The sequence below is a fragment of the Apostichopus japonicus genome, chromosome 3, assembly GCF_037975245.1.
Source record: "Apostichopus japonicus isolate 1M-3 chromosome 3, ASM3797524v1, whole genome shotgun sequence".
In the NCBI taxonomy this organism is placed as follows: domain Eukaryota; kingdom Metazoa; phylum Echinodermata; class Holothuroidea; order Aspidochirotida; family Stichopodidae; genus Apostichopus; species Apostichopus japonicus.
This window is the reverse complement of record NC_092563.1, coordinates 29064309-29089126: the sequence shown is the minus strand read 5'-3', so window position 1 is coordinate 29089126 and position 24818 is coordinate 29064309. Positions and strand designations below refer to the sequence as shown.

General features: G+C 38.8%; 1 protein-coding gene across 2 annotated transcripts; it reads left to right on the top strand.

The window, feature by feature from the left end:
* The first annotated feature begins 1163 nt into the window (after window positions 1–1163).
* Window positions 1164–23168, top strand: LOC139965765 (uncharacterized). Of its 2 annotated transcripts, none has more exons than XR_011792380.1 (14): window positions 1164–1330; window positions 2546–2732; window positions 4618–4909; window positions 8814–8971; window positions 10336–10385; window positions 11418–11600; window positions 12061–12146; window positions 13716–14031; window positions 14749–15033; window positions 15382–15404; window positions 15696–15832; window positions 17952–18196; window positions 18510–18605; window positions 19682–19777. XR_011792380.1 is itself a non-coding variant. In XM_071968452.1 (14 exons), exons 2-14 carry the CDS (start codon window positions 2575–2577, stop codon window positions 21894–21896), a joined length of 2295 nt encoding a protein of 764 aa, XP_071824553.1. In that variant the 5' UTR covers window positions 1165–1330; window positions 2546–2574; the 3' UTR covers window positions 21897–23168. The 2 variants fall into 2 exon arrangements, 1 of the variants encoding a protein (XP_071824553.1); XM_071968452.1 differs by lacking the exon at window positions 18510–18605 and adding an exon at window positions 21631–23168 and having other exon boundaries at window positions 1165–1330.
* Window positions 23169–24818: the final 1650 nt, after the last annotated feature.

Below are 24818 nucleotides of genomic sequence, written 5' to 3'. Positions count from 1 at the left end.
ATAATATCCGTTTTAAGAGGTTTTAATATTTGTACACCAATGAATTAACTGTGTCTGAATTTTCCAAAATTTATGACCAACATTCTTCATCACACTTCCCTCTACTCGTGCAACTTTTACCGGTCTGTTAGGGGTTGAAGGAGCTCTTTCTATATTGGTTGTAAATAGATGAAATTTTGTGCAACATTATGGGTATGTTTTGAAGTGAGTTAATTCACGAGAAATGTGAATTTTCAAATTCTGAACAAATAATGGGCTTGGAACCTTGAAAAGTTTGGCTGACGGATATTGTGGGCCGCGACGTAGAATCACCTACAAAAAGCAATGATATACAGGACATGCGATGAGATCGAACAAGATTTGTAACTGGTGACAATCTTCAAAAAGGTTATGGATGGAAAAAAACTATTAGGAAATACTTGGTTCTCAGGGAAAAAGTGTACATCTGCATGGTTGGTCTTTTTCAAGCCCGAGAAGTGCCATTTCCGGTGATCTGGGTGGTATCAAAACAAGAAATTTTCTTCTACGCTGCGCGCCAACTGATGGTGGCGCTCCGCTTAGATAGTAATTCGCGCCCCCCGGGTTAGAAAATCCTGGATACGCCCCTGCTATTGTCAATGCCAAGTATTCTGAAGATCGATACTAAATTCGTAGTTAACACTTTTACCATATTGATATATGCTAAATAGAAACTGACAAATGCATAACTTGGAGCCACTGCAATATCGGTACTTAAGCGTCTTCCTTTGCAAGTGTCATGTAATTTGTCAGCACAAACTGTCAAAAAAGTCAAGGCAAAGTCACAAGCCATTATATCTGCAAGTCAAGTCAAAGTCACAATGATGTCATTTAACACTAAATCAAATTCACATTTCAATGTAACTCGAGAATCTGACTGGAATCAAAAGTCATTCCCCTAGTCAACAACTCTGCTAAAACAAAATTGCCAACTCTCTTCTTTCTGTGGCGCTGAATCGTTCCAATAAAGTGACGATGACACACAATTTGATGAGGTACTAGTAGTCTAGTACTGAGTTGTTGAAAATAATGTCCTTTCTGATGTTCCATACAAATAGAAAGGCGAAGTGGCGTGTGAAAACTGATTGGGGAATCCCCTGAAATAACTTTTGGACCATTACATATACACTGTGTAACTTGTTCAAAGCAGTCATCGCACCACACAAAACTCTAGCCATCATGTTGTTGATTGTACGTAACTGCACACTGTGTAGACTTAGTTCAACAGTATTAGAAAACGCACGGTCGATTTGGTGAAAGGTAACGTCACTTTCCGATCGGTGAGGAATTGCTTTGTTGACAGATCCGTACTGTAAGTATTTATCAATTTGCTGTGTTATCAATGTACTCATCATTAGCAAGTAAATAACCCTATTTATTACCCGAAAATGTGGCAATTCTCAATGCAAAAATTATAACTGGTAAAGTAGAGTACCCTATCGTAATACCATTACGGCCTTTTCAACTTAGGACTACACTATTTTTATCTTTCCCCAATTGTTATTATTCGATACATGTATGTAACAAACTGTAAATAAACCCAAGACAGAGGTTACCAACCCCTGTGGGGTGTGCTCTACAGATCTATCTTCTCCCCTTAGCATCTTCACAAACATTAGATCAGGAATATGTGACTACACATCCCTGGATGTAACCTCATTACTTACTTAGCATAGGCTTAAGTTATACAGACTACACTTAGCATTACCTTTAACATATAGTTAGAATATGCTAAGGATAGAATAGGATTTACTGTACATGGAATACTTAATATCTATTACAGGCTAAACTTAAGATTACTTACAGTGTTATTCCAAGAAGTGATCCCTATAACTGGTATCAGCGTGTATATTAGACAACATTCAGAACACTTCTCTGTCTCTTCACTTCAATGTGTCAATAACTGAGGAACAATAATAAAGCTTTTCCAAATAAACATCAAGAGGGAAAAGAAATATCAAGATTGAAATACTGATCCTGTCTTGCTATAGTATAACTAAAGACAAATATGTTGGAATTCATCTTATAATAAAGTGAGTGTAATAATGTACAAGAGTATCAATATTTCAGGCCAAGAAGAAAACTCAAGGTATCATAAAACACTTTTGAAAAATTTCAAGTTGTTTGTTCCATTTATTTGTTGCCACAACCATCTTTCCCTTCCTGTCCAGCTTCCCATTGTCACATCCATGACATTCGCCTCAAAACTTTTATTCGCAAAATTGAAACGCAAACTAGTTTTGAACCCTTGATTCACCATTATTTACATATTCCTTTGCTTCTAAGAAGCAGCAAGCAAGTAAGAATTTCAAAACCTTCACACCTCCTCCACCAGGCCTACTGTAGCAGTGTGTGAAACTGTCATACTGACTTGGTTTGCATTTTCATACGTATTAGTACTCTACTCTACTCTTGGGTCTCTTATAACTTAATGGAAGCAACAAGTTAGATTATTGTTCAATATCATCATATTTTCTTCCCTGAGATCATCATGAACCATCTATTGTTGTTTCCATTTTATCTGCAGTACGGTACTGTACATCTACATTGCTTTAAATGGCTGCTTATGGTGAACCCAGCCTCGTTTTACAAGAGGATAACTTCGAACCCAGAGAAAAGTGGAAAAAGATTGGTGAAGGCGGTTTTTCAAAAGTGTATAAAGCTTATTGCTATAAACACAATGGTGATGTTGCAGCGAAAGAAGTAACAAGAGGGTATGTGCAATTATTCATGTTTATATTGAGAGTTGGTTTACCTGCAAAGTCTTCAGGGTGGGGCACAGCTCACGTTTTGTTTTATTGGTCAAGCTGCTAACAGGAGTGTGGTAATTGTATCCTGAATTGACTGACCAAAGTTTATTGCACTTTCCTTATTTATTGCACAGCAGAAATAAATGACATAGAACAAATGATTCTCAGCTATCTCAAATCTTAGCATTGGTTGTGTTTCTACTCTAAAGATTTCTTGTTCATGTGTATATGTAATTCTCTGCAGGCATGCTAATATATATGGAATGAACGGACATGGTAGCCAGTAGAATTATGATCACATCAATAATTAAATCTATGAAGAACATTTGAAAGGGCACTGTGGCTTTTGTAAATTATGTTATGATTCATATATATTGTTTTATAAATGTATCTATCGCCACCATACATCATACGTTTATGGTAAAGCGTTCTGTAGTGTACAAAAAAATACTTTTTACACTATATTCTATTGTTTATACTGGGTACAAATGTTGGACCGCAGTACCAGACATGCGTTACCTGTCGGGTAACCAACTACGTACAAACTACACGGTAAAATAACATTTGAACCCTGCCCTGACTGCCTAGTAGAAGACTACTAGTACTACAGTGATCATTACATTCTAGATATATACAAAATCCAACAACTAGTCTTTTCTTATACAATTTTCAACTAAAAATATTTCGGGAAGAAGAAAGAATTCATATCGGAGAGGCTTTAAAAAAGCCCCAAACTGACGGAAAATGTTCCCAATAATGATTAGCATATTGTTAGATTAATGTTACATGCAAGCCTTACGGTATGTGAGGCTAAAATTCTACCCGCCAAAACGTGAAATATACTTGTCACTTTTTATCGCTAATTGTTTGTGATGAATAGGCCTAGGTAGTTGCCTATGACATAGCTTTGGCTACCACCGTGTATAATGTTATAGTTGGATAAAGCGAGACGATCTATAGGTTAGTGGGAAAAGAGGATCAGAAGGGACAATCAAGTCCCCATCAATGTTGTCAAAAGGTTCCCTTGGTCAGGTCATATTTTATGGCTAAATGTTAATCCAATAAAGCACCTGTTGTTCATTTTGTGATATATAATGCTATTTCGGCAAAATTATGATTTAATTTTTGAGTGCCCTTCAAGTTCAGTTCGTAACACTACATAGACTTTGTAAGTTTGTAAACAATCACCGCACCTGCAATAACCCTGTACATTATGTATGTGAAAGTAGTGAGCCATTTCACCCACTTTAACTCCCATTGAAATCGGTCATCGAACAAAAAATGTGATTTGGACTTGCTTCAAGTTGAATGAACTTTGTATGTCAATCGGGATATGCATACATTGAGTGTGCTGGTAAAGCAAGGAAACTTAGCTCAGACAGCAGTTACTGTAGTGTGATACTTGAACTTTGGAGCAAGAACGCAGGCTTTTTTCCCTTTTGGTTCTTTTTCTGCTACGATTCCCGCAAAAACTTCTTGCTCACTTATGATGGTTGGGAAGACTCAGAAAACACAAAAATAAAATGATTTTAGTTTTTAGTTTTACGCAGATAGAGCAAAGCGCTCTCATTGACAGGTCAATCATTTGAATCCGCCCCACTCCCTTAGATGAAGTCCTGGCTATGCACTTGACTTTCTCTACCAATGTATCAAGTTTAAATTTAAGTTGGACTCTCCCTTCAACGATTTAAGCTGACGGAAGTCAGGAATATACTGTTCAATTTGGGTTAAGAAACATTCATAACAGTACAGTAACCATGGTTTTAACTGTTTGGGAATGGGGCATATTGCAACAGTACGTAAAATGAAATTAGTTGTACTTTGATTGTTTGTTTTTATCTTGTTGCAGAGATCAGTTGAAGGAAATACAGAAACTGGTAAAGCTTTCTACTCACATTCATGTGGTCGGAATTAAAGGTGTTTATCGTGATCATGATAGTAACTTCATCATCATGGAATACTGCTCTTACAGCCTGTCTGAGTTGAGAAAGACTCTGGGAAAGACCTATATACCCTGGCCACGCTGCCTCCACTTTATGCAACAAATCTTGAGTGGGGTAGAATTTCTGCATCATAATAACATCATCCACAGAGACATCAAACCTGAGAATGTCATGGTAACTGACAGTTTTGTATGCAAAGTAAGTTATACATATATATATTTATCACATTAATGCCATGGGGTTCTCCTAAGCATAGTATATATGTGCTAATTCTATTAAGTGATCACAAAGCTGACATTTTTCTGATAGCTTTTAGACATTCCAAATAGAGTAGCAAAGAGGGAAAAATACAAAGAAATCAAAGTAAAATATATATATACTTTATACTACTTTGTTCGAGATGTTCCATAAACTCAAACGTGACGAAAGACGAACGTTACTTTTTTATGTATGTATATGTATGTATATGTGATCTTCCCGCAAGCAGGAACTCGCGAAAGAAGCCATGGAGGCTTGTAGACTCGCAAGCTGACCGAAGCCCATCTCTCGGCACACATCCATTTAACGTCCATGTCGGAAAGTTGTTATTGAACAACACCCTTGCCAGACGACACATTTAAGGCCTAGCAATGATGTAAATGGTGGAAGAGACTACATAACTTGAGATCAATAGCCGATCCAGACACAGCTTGTGAACTCAAACTGAGACAGTGTTTACACAATTAATTCACATTGAGATTGGTCATAGTGAAAAATTTAACTAGACGAACTGTTAAGTATCATAAACGGCACCTGGTCACAACGAAACTACATCCAACCTGAACTATGACGGAAAACTTCCAGTAGCACAGCTATACGTACAAAGAGTACACCTTTTTGCACGCAAATTAAGGCTTCTGAGCGGCACGTTGAAACCCATGCAGATATGTTCGAGTTGACAGTTTTGAGTTTTAGATTCTACGGATGACCATAAGCTTATTTCCAATTGCCAACAGCCTCCTATTCGTTATATGTTATCTGATAGGCTGGTGGGTGGGAGATACGGTAGCTTATAAAACAAGGTTTCCAAAATTTGGCTTCTGGTGACTCCAACTGACCTTTGACCTCAATAAAATCTTGTACTGAACATGTACCCACTACATAAAATATGAGATTCGTCCAACCTTACCTACTTGAGATATCGAATGTTACAAGGTTCTCACATTTTGACCTCTAGTGACCCCAAATGAACTTTGACCTCCACAAAAAACAGTAGGCTTCTTCTTCTTAATGTGGCGCTCCTTCACACGAAAAACGAGATTGATCCAAGATTTCCTTCTGGAGATATCGTGATTACAAGGTTTTCACAAATTGACCTCTGGTGACCCAAATGTCCTTTGACCACCATAAAAGGATTTTTCTCCTAAATGTGGTACTCATATACTCCAAATATTAGATTGGTCCAAGCTTCCCTTCTTGAGATATCATGTTTACAAGCGAGGCGTCATACACACACACACGCCAGCATAGGTTACAACTATCATTGAAACTCTAATATAAAATAATATAAATGAGCAATTTATAGATCTTCTCAGAGCTCTTACATCATATAAGAAAATCCATGGACTTTATTGGAAAATAAAATACATTACCAACGAAATAAAAACAAAATCGCGGCGTGGGTCGACCAAATATATTGGAAAATGAAATTTCCTCCTTGGGATACTGCCAGGGCAATTCACTTTAATAGATGGGGATGTCTCTGGGGTAGGGTGGCGTTCTGGATGGCTTGCGACTCGGGAAAATATCCTCTTGGGGTGTCTCGGTCTCTAGGAGGGGCTGTTCATCACTTGGGATGGGTCATAGCAGGGCTTCAATTCCGGTGCCAAACACCAACGAGAAATTAAATGGTGATATATAGTTCCATTAAAACAGAAAATAAGCACAACGGGCGGAGCACAACAAATGATGGGGTTGCCAGATATCAATACAGGATGAGATATAGGTCTTCCTCCATGGATACAGCTTTGGGTGATCAGTAAACTCTCCATTTGTTAAACAGCTCTCGGTGTTTACTGAAATGAAATCTCCATCATACCCTATTCATACCATCCCATATTTCCTTATATACATAGTTATTAGAATACATCCCATATTTGTAAGAATACATCCCATATTTTAGTACATTGCAACTCACACTTGATCACCTTAAACCAATCAAACACAAAGGAGGATTCATTGAATATTCGTAATTTAGCCTTTGTCTCAACCCCCCCCCCCTCTCCAACTCTAGACCAGCTTGCCCTTCACTCCCTGTTTTCTGGGGTCCTTTGACCTAACAGCTGTTGATTAGCACTTACTAGATAATTACCAGACACATAACTTAACTTGTAAATGGGTCTCATCAGTGTCCTTAAAGGGTGTGAAGACTCGCGCAAAAAGAAACGTCTAATGTCCGTTATCTGACCTAGTTTCGAATGAGGTGTAACAATTGTTAGACACCACCATCGATCCCAGAAAATACACACATAGCTTGCTACTGTCGGTAATTAGATACTAGTGTACAGTCAGTACATACAGCTACGGTCAATACCCACAGCAGTGTATAAACGATACAGCGATGGACATCTCAGGTCCAGCTAAAGATAATAAGGTATCACGTTTCATTACTGTCTGCATTTTGTAGCGACACGAACAAAACTTCACTTGCAGGCAAAACAAAAATTTTACTTTTCAGATGGCCGCACGCGGTTTGATGCAAGTCTTCAATGCCTATAAGTACATTTGAAAATTAACATCTATCACCAAGAATGTTCCTAGCAACCAAAAATAGCTCTTAAACTTTCTATTTCACCCACAATTCTCAAAAGGGATAGACTCTTGGAGCCAGCTCATGCATTCCTAGAAAAAGAAAGGACCACACAAAACAATTACTTAGTTTACTAAACAACCAAAGAAAAGAAGACAGGTCACACAGGGCCACCTGATCATGAATAGAAGTAGTTAGCAATAAAAGTGAAATCTAAAGTAAATGTTATTCATGATCAAATATCAAAATAGGAAAATGAAAGGAAATGATCAAATTATGAATAAAAACAAAAATATGAAAGAATGAAAGAATGATAAAAATACACAACAGCGAAACATCAACCAGGTAATGCTCTGGCTACTGGTATAGGGCTTTGCCATATTGGGTACAAGAATCCTGTTGCTTTTGAGGTCAAATCTCATTTGAGGTCACCAGAAGTTAACTTTGAAAACCTGTTTACATGACATCTAACGATAGGAATCATGGATGCATCACATTGATTACAACACTCCTATTTTTCTTGGTGGAGGTGTGTTTTGCCAGTTAAGTAGACTGACCTATCATCCTATGTTTACCCTGCCATACAGTTATGGCAAGCCAAATGCTCAATAAATCGAGAAACATGGATGTTCGGTCGAAAAACCATGTTTCGGCGATTAAACATGGTTTATCGGCGATAAACTATGTTTTTCGACAGATAAACACGGTTTATCGGCGATAAACCATATTATCACCGATAAACCATGTTTATCGCCGAAAAACCATGTTTATCAGTGATAATCCATGTTTCTCAAGAGATAAACATGGATTCTCGCCGATAAACCGTGTTTATCAACCGAAAATCCATGTTTATCGGTCGATAAACATGGTCTTTCGATCGAAAAACATGGTTTATCAGTTTATAAACATGGTTTTTCGACTGATAATCCATGTTTTTCGATTTGTTGAGCAATTAGCTTGCCATATACAGTAGTGTAATTGTACATCAAAATAGTGTTTCAAGATTTATAATGTGACAGCTATTAACTTCAGTTGATTAACTTCAAGCAGAAGTCTTGTGCAATGAAGACATGAAACTTCAATGCATTTTGCATTCTGGTTATTAGCTTTGTTTTGTAAATTACTAAATTTTCAAAATTGTGATAATCAAGCTAGAAATTATGCACACTTTGTTATAATCAGCAAAATTATCACATAATTATTATAGAGGTAATTGCTGTTCCTAGGATTGTACTGTACAGTGAGATAAAAGGGAGAGTTTTATGGCCCTGTTGAAGGTAAATCTGTAAATTTATATTCCAAATTTATTCATAGATTGCAGATTTTGGACTCTCGAAGGACCAAGCAAGCTACACAAATTCCAAAATAACAAGTGGCAATTTTAATAAACCCTCTGGAACAATGTTCTATAATAGTCCAGAACGATGGAAATCACCTGCTGATCCAGCCAAGGAATCTGATGATATTTACAGGTACCGTTTTCTCCAGAGGTCTCAAGGGAAATGTTATAAAGATGACAATTGTTTATAGCTGATGTTTAGATTAGTCATCATTTTCCAATAATTAATTTTCCAAATCCACAGAGTATTGTTCATAATAAGATGGCAAAGGATCTAAACTAAAAAAACTCTCCTCGATATTTGGTTTCTCTTCAACCATATGTCCAATTTAGTTCATACTTGATATGGTGATGTAGGTACAAAGTTTGTACATGTTCTCTGCAACAACAGCTTTTACTCATTAGTATTCATAAGTGGGTGGGGCTTTATGGGAAATCGTGGAAAACGGCTTGTGAATATGTATTACAAAAACCATGAGTTGAATCAATGTCATACTTTTTAGGTAGATGCCTCATGGTATGTACATTGCTCAATTGTGTTTGGTTCCCAACCATGTATATTTATGAGTGGACGGGGCTTAACAGAAAATTCTTAAAATGTCAATATCTCTTCAACATTATGTCCGATTTAGTTCATTCTTGGTATGGTGATGTAACAATATATAGTTAGTACATGTTCTTTGCAACAGCAATTTTTACCTCATTAATATTCATATTTGGGTGGGCTTTATGGGAAACTTGTCAAAAAGGGTTTGTAAACATGATATCTCAAGAAGCACAAGTAAAGAACATAGTTTGGTCAAATTCAGTTCAGGTTAGGTCTGTGAAGGGGCTCTATAGGTCTTCAACGAGACATACCTGGCATCCAAGTAATGAAATCTGCTTCAGAATTCATACTCTTTCTTTAAACATGCACTTAAATCTCCTATCAGTTTTCTCCTCTGAGCCTCAAGGGGTCAACAGGTTATATCAAATGGGCACAAAAGGCTCAAGGGTTTAAGGTGATTTCAAATGGTGGAAAGTTTGGCCAATTTTTCCAAAATATTTCACAATGTATAAACAATGTTATGTAACTCTCAACAATTAATCAAAGGGATTGCTCCATCAAAATTGGTAAAATGTGTATATATTTAACATAGGAAGACTGTTTTGTTCTTGTATTAAAAACATTTTGGTTTAAATTCTATACTTTAAAATCCTATGCAGCGATGCCCACAAGGGATTGCTAAAAACCTTTTATGGTTCTCACTTAAATTCTTAGATAAATTTAACCCGCTTGCTCTACATTAATCAGATAGTTATTTCAACTTTGAGGAAATTGTATGGCAAGGAATCACAAAGCTAACTGGCTTTCTGGTTATACTGTATATGAGTACCACTGTTTTTGAGTATCACATTTATCTGTGAGTAGTAAGTTTATTTAAGTGCTAGGTTAATTGAGTACCAAGTTTATCCATGACTAGTAAGATTAATTTATTTTCTTTCTCATTTCTTTAGTTGTGCCATGGTGTTCTATAAGATGATTACCAATGCTGATTTATTTTGCAGTAAGTTTTCATAATATTGTCTCTTTAGTGAAGATTGTTTGTCAACCTTTGATGAGCTCATGATATGACCTTTCTGTGGCAGTCAAAGGTCACCAGAAGTCTAAACAGCTAGTAACTATGATATCTTCAACAGTAAAACTTGGATGGAATTCATACTTAGTGTGTTGATTCGTGTTAATGTGTAGCAGAACGATATAGCTACTGCATGTGTTGAGTTCATTTGAGCTGGAAACTTGAAAATGCTGTCTGCAGTGATACATTCAGTGTTCTCGAATATCAAACTTTGCAAGGATTCACTATGCTAACATTGGTGTTCTGGTTTGAACTCTTTACATTATTCACTGACAATTGTTAGTACATATGCAGTTTAGGATGGTGTGTGTGCGATGTGTGTGTGGTGGGAGGGGCGTGTGTGTGCGTGGCATCTGCATTCAAACATAGTACCTCCACAATGGAAATTTGGATGTATCTTGTACATTGTATTGTACATTGTATCTTGTACATGTATGAGGGTGTCCTAGATAGTCAATTCATGCAGCCAAATGCTTTAAGTGGAGGTCACCAGGGGTTATATGAGGTCAACGTAGGCTAATGTCAACTACTATGCAGATGTAGGCTACAGATTTAGTGGAGGTCAGAAGTCAGTAGAGGTTAGTATGAAAATCCTTTAAACATGATATCAAGAAAGGAAAAGATAACATGAAGCTTCAATCAGTTTCATACAAATACATGGATGTCCATCAAATAAATTACATCATCCCTTTTGTTGTTAGTGGATGCTAAATTTGTCGTCGGAAGATGTCCAAGTCTGAACACAATTTCTCCAACAGGGAAATTTGAATAATTTCGTCTCAGCATTAGGAAAGTCCTATAAAAAGTGCTATGCAAATGCTATATGGTCTGCTGTGTAGGTCAAAGTATATTTGTGGTCAATAGGTAAGAGAAAATCATGTTAACATGTTATCTCAGGATGGGAAGCATCAAGTATAAAATTAGTTGGTAATGTCTCAGTTAATTTTCTTTGTTTTTCAGTGGAGACAAGAGCACAAGATGAAAGCGTTCTGAAAGATTTAAGATATTACCTTGTTAACCTAGAGTACAGGCATGACTTACAAAACGTTGGAAGAGGTAGTCCCGATACAGTACCTGAAATTGTGATAACCGTCATCGAAGGCTGCTGGCATGTTAACCCAACAGAGCGAAAGACGGTTCAACGTAATGTGTCTCTTGGTTATTCTTGTATATTTATTTCTGCCAGTCTGAGAATTGTTATCTTATTACGAGAGATGACCGTAGTTTGAGATTCTTTACTTGTAGTCTTTTGACTCGATCAGTTATAGACAATTTTGAGTAGGGTTTGTCCCTGACGGAATGTGTTTCAATCACTGACAAGATTGCTTTATTAAAGTGTTTAAAAACCTTTTTCCCCAAAATTCCATATTCTTATATAAAAATATGTTTATATATATTTGGGGAAAGGGCAAGAGGTTTCAATCCAGTAAGGAAGGTTATTTTTCCACTGTAGGCTAATATACATATATATATATATATATATATATATATATATATATATATATATATATAAATATATATATATATATATATATATATATATACTTAAGGGATCACAAATGATTGAATGAAATTTTCTGTATTATTACCATTGTTCCTCCAGATTGGACAGAGCTTTTGAGGGATTATAATAAAAAGAATGTTACCTCAGCACAACTGGCAACAGCCGACACAACCCTGAAGCATCTTGTAAGTGAACAATACGTCACCTGCTTGACGATTTCATTGTGTGCCGCAAACAAACACATCTGTGTGTAGCTTATATGATCGGGAGCTTTGCGATGATCCCTCAGACAGCGATGAAAAGAAATATGTTTCCTCTTTAGGAAGTTATCCTAATTTTGAAAGTTGTGTTTGGTAGCTGCTAATTTATTAATGTGTTTTGTCATAGCACTACTAGAAGATAAAACCTTTCACTTTCTGTTCCTTTCTGGTTTCATCTATCACGGTGAATGTAACAGGTATTTGTCACTGGAACCAACGCCAAAATTAGGTCGTATTAATGACAGTATTATCTTGACTCGCTAAAGTATTCAAAACATATGGTCTGTTGCAAGGTTGATTGATGTAGTAAGAGTGCAATTTACAATCCCTGGCAACTTGTAACTATGCATTACAATCCTACATAGACAGAGTGTATGATCTGTCGGAGGATTGTCTGTGACATTACAAACACTGTTACATTCATAGACAGAGTGTATGATCTGTCGGAGGATTGTCTGTGACATTACAAACACTGTTACATTCATAGACAGAGTGTATGATCTGTCCGAGGATTGTCTGTGACATTACAAACACTGTTACATTCATAGACAGAGTGTATGATCTGTCCGAGGATTGTCTGTGACATTACAAACACTGTTACATTCATAGACAGAGTGTATGATCTGTCCGAGGATTGTCTGTGACATTACAAACACTGTTACATTCATAGACAGAGTGTATGATCTGTCCGAGGATTGTCTGTGACATTACAAACACTGTTACATTCATAGACAGAGTGTATGATCTGTCCGAGGATTGTCTGTGACATTACAAACACTGTTACATTCATAGACAGAGTGTATGATCTGTCCGAGGATTGTCTGTGACATTACAAACACTGTTACATCCATAGACAGAGTGTATGATCTGTCCGAGGATTGTCTGTGACATTACAAACACTGTTACATTCATAGACAGAGTGTATGATCTGTCCGAGGATTGTCTGTGACATTACAAACACTGTTACATTCATAGACAGAGTGTATGATCTGTCCGAGGATTGTCTGTGACATTACAAACACTGTTACATTCATAGACAGAGTGTATGATCTGTCCGAGGATTGTCTGTGACATTACAAACACTGTTACATTCATAGACAGAGTGTATGATCTGTCCGAGGATTGTCTGTGACATTACAAACACTGTTACATCCATAGACAGAGTGTATGATCTGTCCGAGGATTGTCTGTGACATTACAAACACTGTTACATTCGTCAAAGAAATTCCTCCCAGGAGTGATGGCGTTAGGAACCAACCTCAGCAGCCAAAAAAAAAAAGTGCATTTGTAAGACACAAAAAATCGTTTCTGTATTAGTCTAAATGATTTATGACTAGCTAATGAGGAGCAGTCAACTGACTGTACCCACATATATCTCTATATGTAAGATTCAGGGGGTCGCTTATCCAATTCTGTTTGAATGTACCATGACTTTGTCAAAATGACAAATAATAACAGACTATTCCTTTTTCCATTAATTTGTCAAAATAACAGTTGAAAGAAGGAAAGTCTCTGACAGAATGCGATGATTCCAAGTCACCAACCTCTCCTCGCAGAAACAGAACACCAGCCAAGCGGGACACCAATGACCGCCCTGATTCCCCGACCGATGAAGATCTGCACATCGAAGATGACCAGTCGCCCTCCGAAGTTGACAAACCATCCACCCGAGAGCTTGAAGGAGCTGTCAATCACAGGGGCCATGCCGATGGATCAGAATCCCCAACAGATGGACACCTTCCCACCTCAAAACCTAAACCTCTGGTTGGTCTGCAAAGCCAAATGAGTAATCTGACTGTCCAATCAGATGGTTTGTAAAGTTTCCTTCTTGTATCATCGTCTGTATGTAACTTTTGTCAATGCGGTGTCTATTTTGGTATTTTGTAAAAGAATTCTTGTCATGTTAAGGCAGAGTAATTCAAATGTTGGACATATACAATATATACAAAATAAGTCATAGTTTTGCAAGGCATCTGTGATATCACACTTTGCTTGCTTCAATGTCACTGTTGGTATCAGACTATCAGTGTTCGCATCAGGACGCACGATTGCGGGATTCCCGCCATTTAACTACAGGGTCCCACAAAAATATTTTCTCTGGGGGAATTTCCTGCAACAATTCCTGGTACTTTTTACCATTACTGTATAGTTACAAAACTTGCCAATAACGAGCCGGATATTATAAAGCTTTGTTGATTTTTATAAAGAGTAATGTGATTGGTCAAATCTTTTAAAGAGAAAACACTTGCTTTGTTAGTGCCCTCACTGTACAGTGTGTATTGGTCGCAATGGTTGACCATGTGTACGGCGCTGTTTGTGCTATATGTGCGCAAAAAAATACAAAAAAAAACACCTTTGAAACATCCTAGCACTAACACTAGTTGGTATCGAGTCTATACAGTTCATAGGCTAGTATCTTCAAAGGTATGGAGATGTTGAATTCAATTTTTACTGTGATGCTTTATTTATGTTTCTCTTTCACATCTATGCTTCTTACAAACATATCCATGTCTGATTCTCTCTGTAGATATTCAAGTCATCATTTTATCCGAAAATAATGATGCTATGGCATTCTATCGTCTGCAAGGTTTAGTATCTTACAAATTACACCTCGACCAAAGAAGCTGGGAACTTTGTTTCAATGAGGACGGTAACATCCAACGGATACCTCTGAGTAAAATAAAAGACTACAAGTTAAACGGACAGGAAAAGACATTCAAACTTGGAGTTTGGGCGGGAAATGTGAAGCAAAATCAAGAAATAAAACTTTCTGTTTCATCATCAATTGAGAGTCTCATCAACCAATTGAAAGGTAATGTATGGAATGAATTGATCAATTGATTTATTGATTGAATTCTAATATCAAGTCATCTGGTCTTAAATCACTAATTTCAGTACTCAATCTCAGACATGTGACTAGAAGTAGAATATTGATGGACCTTATTGGTAGATCTATCAGGTATAAATGTATGCATAAACACACCCATTTTGGCGTTCTCCATTATTTCCAATGCCGTAAAAACGTTGTGTTTATCTATAAAGTCAACCCAGTTGTCATATGTTGATGCTATTTTGTCGTCAGTATATAGATTGGTAAAAGTGCCGACACATATTGAGTTCAAATCAAAATACATCTTTCTGTTTTTATCTTTAATTTCAGATATTGGATGCTACGTCGAAAAGGTATGCTCTACTGATATCAATCTGTTTCTGTTCTTTCTATGTCCAGAATTTCATTTAGACCAGACTTTCATTACATTGAAATATTGCATGCAGGAAGGAGGGGGAGGGAAAGAGGGGGAGGGGTGGGAAGAGGAAGGACAAGTTTGCATCCATGTAACCTGTTGCTGCTATGCTCCTTGAAACATATATAAGGCTACAAGGTGCACTTTCCAAAAGTTTTTAGACCATTTCTATTTAGTAGATAGTTTATACTTGACTTATCTTTATTACTCTCTTTTTCTAAATTTTCAGAAAACAGACGGCAGCAGTCATCAGAAGTCAGCAATGAAGACAAGGCCCGTTTCGTGTGAGAGTAATTATGGGCGGTCTCAAGGACAAAACCACATGGCACACTCTCAGTCTTACCCTGATAATCTACAAAACCCCTAGTTAGTTTCAATTTGCATTTACAGCTTGACTTTTCTTAAAAGTTGCTTCTGTTTCTTCTTCTTCATCTTTATCTTTCTCTCTTTGTGTGTTATCCTAAGAGTATATGTATAACAATAGATTGCTGTATGTCATTGATGATTGGTCATTTGTGCCCGCAGAGAATGTGCTCAAATGTGCAGCTTGGAATGACATCGCTTGTTAATATACAGAACTGAAAGTTGGTGGGTTACCTGACCCTTTTCATAAGTGGGTTGGAAAGACCTCTTTACGACAAAATGAGAATATGTGGTAGACTTCCCATGAAGAATAGGGGTGGCTACTGACAAAATGTATAACGCATAGGAAGCGAAGGATAACATGGGCAGCAGTTTGTCATCAGTCCACATTTCAAGGGCTTGTGGGAAACATAGCAAAAGCTTACATATAACAGGATGTTAATACTTATAAACTAAATAAGGACGATTCATTATAGTTAACGAAAAATTCGGAAGAGATAGTATTAACTACAATGAAATTGTACTTAAGTGAACAGTTGTATATGTAATGCTGCTGGGCAAGGGTCATGCCAGCAATGGGCAAGGGTCATGACAGCAGAGGGCAAGGGTCATGCCAGCATAGGGCAAGGGTCTTGCCAGCAAAGGGCAAGGGTCATGCCAGCAAAGGGCAAGGGTCATGCCAGCATAGGACAAGGGTCATGCCAGCAAAGGGCCAGGTCATGCCAGCAAAGGGCAAGGGTCATGCCAGCAAAGGGCAAGGGTCTTGCCAGCAAAGGGCAAGGGTCATGACAGCAAAGGGTCATGCCAGCAAAGGGCAAGGGTCATGCTAGCAAAGGGCAAGGGTCATGCCAGCAAATGGCAAGGGTCATGCCAGCAAAGGGCAAGGGTCATGCCAGCAAAGGGCAAGGGTCATGCCAGCAAAGGGCAAGGGTCATGACAGCAAAGGGCAAGGGTCATGACAGCAAAGGGCAAAGGGTCATGCCAGCTAAGGGCAAGGGTCATGCCAGCATAGGGGAAGGGTCATGCCAGCAAAGGGCAAGGGTCATGACAGCAAAGGGCAAGAGTCATGCCAGCAAAGGGCAAGGGTCATGCCAGCAAAGGGCAAGGGTCATGCCAGCAAAGGGCAAGGGTCATGCCAGCAAAGGGCAAGGGTCATGACAGCAAAGGGCAAGGGTCATGTCAGCAAAGCCATTGAATAAGGGAAGATCAACAGAACCGTCAATAAACAGCAAGAAATATTGTGTAAATTAATCAAATTATAATTATGATAAATTCTCCAAATAGCAAAAAGCTACAACCTTAAATATCCTGACAGACAGGTAAACGTAATCCTTCATATACTTATTCCACACCCAAAGGATGTCTTTCCCATAGCAAGTCCTGAAGGATTCCTCCTAGTCAAATTAGACTCTAGAGAATAACACTTAGTCCCGATGCGTGCCACAAAGCTTAAGACTACCCACACAGTGCATCCCCTCATGTGCAATAACCACCAGCCCAGATTAATCCTAATATAATATGTAGGAGCATGAGCAATCAAGACAGGCAAGTTAAATTAAACCTTACCTAGGCCAAATGGTAATTATAAACAGCTTAGGCCCCCGGCCCGGTTATACGTACATATACATACATCTATGGAAGCCAGTAGAGCGCACATATGAGCGGAGCTTTAAAAATCTGCAGCCGTCTGAATCTGTAAATATTGAGTGTCAACTACTAAGTTTGGCTTCAAGAACTTGATCAATTCAAAGCTGAATGAATACTTGAATGGTTTACATGCCTTCTAAAGTGTCCCCCTCCCCTTTGGAATTTTTTTGCATTTCCAGGTGGCCTCAGATGCAATTTGGTGCAATATAGCACACTTCAACACCCACTCCATTTTGTAAATAATTTTGCATTTTCACCTGGCCTTAGATGCAATTTGGTGCTCCAAATGAGATTTTTTTCTCATTTGGAAATGAAAAAGGGGTTTTCTGACTTGCGAAGCGGGGGGGGGGGGCCGAATGATACTTCCGCCCCACCATATTTTTCACTGGGGGGGCTGGTGCCCCCCAGCCCCCCCCGGTTCCTACGCCCTTGTTTCTGATAGGTAATTTACTCAGTTTTGTGCACATTTACTCAGTTTTAGGCAATTCTCAGGAGTGCAGTCTCCAAGCTCGGACCACACTGAAGAGCCTCCATACCAGACAGGGAATCAACGATACCAGACAAGACAGTTTCCGTTTCAGTCAGGAAATCCTCAGTACCAACCACAACAGCCCCCATGCCACCAGCACCTGACAGGCCATCCTCCAGTATCCAATCAGCAACTCCCGTTCCATCCTCAGTACCAGCTGGGCCAGCCATCTAGCCAAGCTCCAATCTCATGTTAGTGGGGTTTTTTGTTTGTAAATATACAAAATGATAGTTTACAATGGTTTGCTTGTATAACATTAAAATTTAAAACAAATATCAATTTCCTATCTTCGCTAATTTAAACTATCAGCCTACATAAGAATTTTTTTCTATTTTTCTGTTTCAAAATTTCTAAGAATATCAGTGTTAGTTTAGTACCCAGGTTGTCATTTTTTATTCCTTCAGAGTAATTTTACAAAGACATCCAATGTATAATTTGCAGCAGACATTTAGTTATGCTATTTTTTATTTCTTTCTTTCACAACATTGTTTTTGTGCCGTTAAGGATTATAGCTAGGCTTTTGGATAAACCTTTGGTTAATATTCAACATCTCCTGAGAAAAGGCCTCTTTGGAAACCATTTTGAAAACCACAACAGGAGGTATTCAAAATATCAGACTCTTCTTATAAATTTAGATTTAGTATTTCAAATGTCAACTAGTTGAGTGGAAAGATGACTGTCTGCTCTTTGGTCAGGTGTTGAAATCTGTAACACAATAGACCTGAAATTCATTATCGATAATTGATCGATCGATGGATCAATTAATTGATCGATTGATTAATTGATAATTGATTTTGTAATAATTGATCTGACTGCTTTGTCTGGCTTTTTTTATGGAATGCAAATGAACCATTGAAAACTAACCAAGAAATTCTAAACAAATTTGAAAACAAGGAATGAAAAGTTTTGTTAGATAGGATGTAGTAACAGTGAGCTTAGGATTACATGTCCAATGATATACTTACTGGCCTATCCATCCCTTAGTTGGTGGTGAATCTGATAAAGCCATGTATTTTACAGGAGGGAGGGAGGGGGGGGGGAGAGGTGATGGGGTGCCATTGGAAAGTCACAGTAACCTGCATAACAAAGGAGTCCAGAAGAACTTAAATTTTAAGCAAATTTTAATATCCAGTACAGCCACGTGACTTATTAGATCGAGCTTGAACCTTCATCAAAGGGCCAGAGGTAAATAAATGATTTCATAATGGAGGGTGTTGGTTTAAGCTGACCTCCATGTAGGTATATATATATATTTTTTTGATTTCCACCAGGAAAATATTAAAAATATATTAAAATTAAAAGTTAAACTTTTAATTAGGTCTAAAAGCAAGCTTGTGCTAATAAAAAATCTTTTTTGTGAGATTGAAAATGGGGAATGGGGGTGTCGGTGTACATCTGTGGGAGTGATCTAATTTTTCCTTAACAGAGTGTAAGAAACCCCAAGCTGAACCATTGCCTTCTACAAATCTACCACCCCCCTCCACTTCCCACTTAGTGCATGCCACTGCTGATCAAGTCGGCCATTTTAAAGTAAAAAAAAAAGTGACTGAACAGTTCTCTGTCTTAGGAATACAGAAGACTTTGGTTAAAGCTTAGTTTAAGTTTTTTTTTATAACTGCTGTTTATGATGATAAGTCGTTTTTTTGTTTTTCTTTTGCTCATTTCCTGTGTCACAGATATTAATATTGGCCATGTGGAGAACTTTTACCACGGATCACAGTCGTCTCCACAAACACACCAGAGGCCCCCTTACCCACAGAGTCAGTTAACAGGTACCTTGTATTCTTTCATGTTATATACATACAAGGAGACACACAACCAACTATCATCTACATTAAAAAAATTTAGTTGTCAAATTGTGCCTTCTGAATCATATTTAAAAGTTTGATCTTTAATGAGGTCTAAAAGCAAGCTTGTACTAATAAATACTCTTTTGTGTGAGATTGAGAAAGGGGAATGGGGGTGTGGGCAGGGGCGTATCCAGGATTTTCCAATAGGGGGGGCGCCAGGCATGAATGATCGGCGTCCTGGGGGATGGGTCTAAGGGGAGGGGGTGTACAATTTTTGCTTTCAAAGAAGGGCTGAAATGCAAAATGGTGTCATATGCATGGGCGGCGATCCGTACTTCCGAGTGGGGGGGGGGATATGACCTTGTTGACTATCTAAGCGTAGCGCCACCATGAGTTGGCGCGAAGCGTACAAGAAAATTTGGGGATTAACAAACCCTCTAGATGGCCGGAAACGGCACTTCCCGAGGTTTCCAAGCGGCATATACCCAACTTTAAAATAGGGATGTCATGTCCGAAATATCTCATAATCAGGATCCAAAATACTTTTTTTTTTAATTTCGGGTGTTATTTTGGGAAAATTGCCCCTGTCAATCTTGTTTCAGGCGCAACGTTAGAATGTTCGAGAGCTCTGTTATATTATTCGATGAAGAAAATGGCCTCATGCAGGCTATTATAGGCCTATACACATGCAATACACAATAACACATAGTTACATTCCTAGGTACCGATTGCTAGGGCATCCAGGTGAAACGTGTATTAAGCATTACCCTGGTTACATGAGATTCTCAGCTGTTCGAGGGAACATGTACGTGTGTAGGCCTACTATAGGGCCTATATGAATACTATGAGGGTGCATATATGTAATATATCAATACCGTGGGCGCAATAATACATTTTGTTGGTATAGGGCCAATGAAGCCTACAGTCAACTATTTTTGTTTTATAAAGACGCTTTATTTGAACAGATCGCACTGCGTTTATGGTAGGCGAGAAATGAAGCTAAGAAAGAGCCGTAGGCTACATTAACGAAGATGCATAAATGTAGGCATGAAAATATTCTTATCCCTGGCATTTGGTGGGGGGGGGTATGGTGCATTACATCCCCTCCACCCATTTTCATGGGGGGGATATATCCCCCTTCCACCCAGGATCGCCGCCCATGGCCATATGTGATCCATTTTTCGACCTTAATAATAAGCAACATTTCCAGTAAATATGGACACAAAATGCACAATTTAGTATGGCTGGCATGTCATTTAGTGTTTATAGTGATAATACAAACACAATTACCATCTATGTTTCTAAAACTATTATGCCGCCGAACTTCGCCAGAACCTTTTTTGGCAAACAAACAAAAAAGCATACGGGAGGGGGGGGGGGTTGAGCGATCACCGACATCTCACATAAAGGTCGTCATCAATTTTTTTTTTTTTTTTTTTTGCTTAACTTTTTTTTTTTTGGTGACGGCCAATAGGGGGGGGCGCGCGCCTGTTGCGCCCCCCCTGGATACGCCCCTGTGTGGGTGTACATCTGCATGAGTAATCTAATTCACTATTACAGGTATTACAGACCTCTTCGTAGTGTATAACACTCCCTCAAACAACTTGCTTGTGATTCCTTGTCGAAGGGAAAAGGATTCTATGCGGTGGTGATGGCATATGTGTGTGACTATGTTTATGAGAATAAATCTTTCACAAAAGAGCGTCTAAGAAAGACATACCTTCAAAAACCGGAATCCTCTCGTTAAGAAGAATTTATCCAGGTATGCGCTGAGTTGTTGCTTGTTGCAGATAAAAAAAAGTTGTGTCTGAAATTTGATCTTTTTGTTTGTACAGATTCTTCTAGAGAGGTCAATGATGGAGCAGAATTGCAGCAAATTTCTGAATCTGTGGCCAGTGATTACAGCAGAGTTGCTGAATTGTTGGACATGACTCGACCCAGCAAGATCAAGCTTCAGGAGTCTAACAACAACTATGAAGAAGCTAGCTACCAACTGTTGCATGCATGGCATCAGCAGGAAGGCAGTGAGGCAACAATATCAAGACTGGCAAAGGTTCTTTATAGAGCAAGGTTGTATGATGCTGCAAAATCTTTGAAGTAAAATCATTGAGATTTAAAGACCTGGCCGTTGTGCATTCCTGACGGTTTTTGCGGCCCAAGTTCTGTCGACTCTGAAATCTACTCAATCTGTGTTGGTCGATGGAACCTCGAAACTGCAAAAGAAATGTAAAAGAGGGTGCTGACATATCAGGCCTATCTAGTCTTTGGGGAATTTTGACAGGCTGTTAATTTCTATGAGCTTTAGGAAAATCTACATAGGATCACCATTTAATAGTAGCTTGGACAAAACTGTGAGTAGATCACTAGAAAGTAAATACAAGTTACTATGTCATTAGAGGAAAAGAAAATCCTTGAACCAGGTGTCCAAAGTTTCAAGTGAAGCTAACAATTTCTAACGCATTAAGTTGCATTCTCTGAAACAAGAGTTTCATTCAGCAAGCTGAAAAAGGGTAACCTTGACTGGTTCAATCAGCCAGTCTGCTTGTGGTTATCTTGACTGATTCAATCAGCCAGTCTGCACCTTTGTGAGGTAACCCTAACTGATTCAATCAGCCAGTCTGAACCCTTGTGAGGTAACCTTGACTGATGCAATCAGCCTATTTGCACCCTTGTGAGGTATCCTTGACTGATTCAATCAACCTGTCTGCAACCTTGTGAGGTAACCCTAACTGATTCAATCAGCCTGTCTGCACCCTTGTGAGGTAACCTTGACTGATTCACCCAACCTGTCTGCACTCTTGTGAGGTAACCTTGACTGATTCAATCAGCAAGTCTGCTTGTGGTAATCTTGACTGATTCAATCAGCCTGTCTGCACCCTTGTGAGGTAACCTTGACTGATTCAATCAGCCTGTCTGCACCCTTGTGAGGTAGCCTTGACTGATTCAATCAGCCAGTCTGCTTGTGGTAATCTTGACTGATTCAATCAGCCTGTCTGCACCCTTGTGAGGTAACCTTGACTGATTCACCCAACCTGTCTGCACCCTTGTGAGGTAACCTTGACTGATTCAATCAGCCAGTCTGCTTGTGGTAATCTTGACTGATTCAATCAGCCTGTCTGCACCCTTGTGAGGTAACCTTGACTGATTCAATCAGCCTGTCTGCACCCTTGTGAGGTAACCTTGACTGATTCAATCAGCCTGTCTGCACCCTTGTGAGGTAACCTTGACTGATTCAATCAGCCTGTCTGCACCCTTGTGAGGTAACCTTGACTGATTCAATCAGCCAGTCTGCTTGTGGTAATCTTGACTGATTCAATCAGCCAGTCTGCACCCTTGTGAGGTAACCTTGACTGATTCACCCATTGAACCTGTCTGCACCCTTTTTAGCACTTTTACCCGTTCCTGTTACTTTAAATCATAGACCGTTTGTACCTTCATGACAGAGCCATGGGCGTCAGCAGGTTTCAGAAAGTGAGGGGGACACTATACTATCTAAGCGGAGTGCCACCATTGGTTGGCGCGTAGCGTACCAGAAAATTTTGGGTACAAAAGACCCCCTAGATCGCAGGAGACGGCCTTCCTGAGTCGTTTTTAGTTACATCAGAACCAGATCTGTGAGGAGAAATTTTGTCTCACAAAACTAAATTCCGACAGAAAGTACTGGTAGAAAGATGCCGTTCTGACACCAAGGGAGACGAATTACACAGCGTCCATCTCAAACGAAATATTGAAAAAGTGGCGCCGTCACCTCCGGGATGAGTGGAGTGGTATATATAATACATGCATGTAGGTGCGAGACGTCAGTTGTTATGTGCCCAGGTACTTTAATAATAATAATCAGAAAAAGGCACCGCGCGCAGAGCGTGTGTAGCGCCTAGCCGGCACTCAACAATAAAGATCTACCATATCCGGCGAATACATGTAGCCTTAATTACTTAACCCCTACACCCCTATTCGTCCGTCCAGTCCAAGGGACTGGAGGTAGTGATATGAACATAGTAACTCATCACCATCTACCTGTATGGCTTACCTAATCCCTTGGAACCCATACAAACAACATGTGTGCAAGATTCAATACACTTTCGAATGGTCTCCCCCCCCCCCCCCGAACGAATTAAATGGGCAGATTTAGGATATTGGGAGAATGGGAGATAAATGACGGTGCAAGTGATAGATAGCAGGGGCCCAGGGAGTCCAGATTTCTTGACCTTAAATAGAAAATCGCGCATATGCATGTGATTTTTTTTAATAACTACTCTGAAAAGTGGGGGGGACAAATGATATGATATCCCCTCCACTTTTGAAAGTGGGGGGGACATGTCCCCCCCGTCCCCCACCTGTTGACGCCCATGGACAGAGCCCTTGATTGAAATTCTTGGCAAGCACCATTGTTTGGCGTGATAGTTGTCACAATAAATCTAAAAAAATACTGAGCAGATTTCAATGGTAAAGTCTTGCACACTTTTCATAGTAGATGGACATCTTGAACTGTAACTCATCCACAACTTCTCTGTCCAATCACTTGTTTATTTCCTCCAGGTTGATTAGCAGCTAATGTGTTATCAAGCACTGTCTGAGCTAAGGTAGATTTAATGGTAGCCTAGTCTACTTTGCATGTAAGAATTTGGGCTGAAGTTTTTATAGTCACTGACTCCTGAGGCTAAAAGCCAGCTTATTTGATCTTCTTTTTCAGAATAACCTAATAATACTCTTTATAACTGGATTGAGTCTCTGTGGATGGTTATGTATGCAACCACTAAATTAACTTGTTGGAAAGGTATTTATGTTTGTCATGTGCTTAATAGTCACCTTTGGTCTGATGAAACTCAATTGCTCGTAAGATCTGTTGCCGGGAGGAATTATGAAAAAAGGAACTCAGGAAGTTTCTAGAACTAACCAATGTTACAACAGTTTCTGTTTCTTCAATGTTTCACAAGATTCTAATTGACGATGGCATGGACTCAAAAGGAAAGATACATTAATTGAACTCTGTGAAGGAGAAAGTTTCCTTCTTTAGACTATA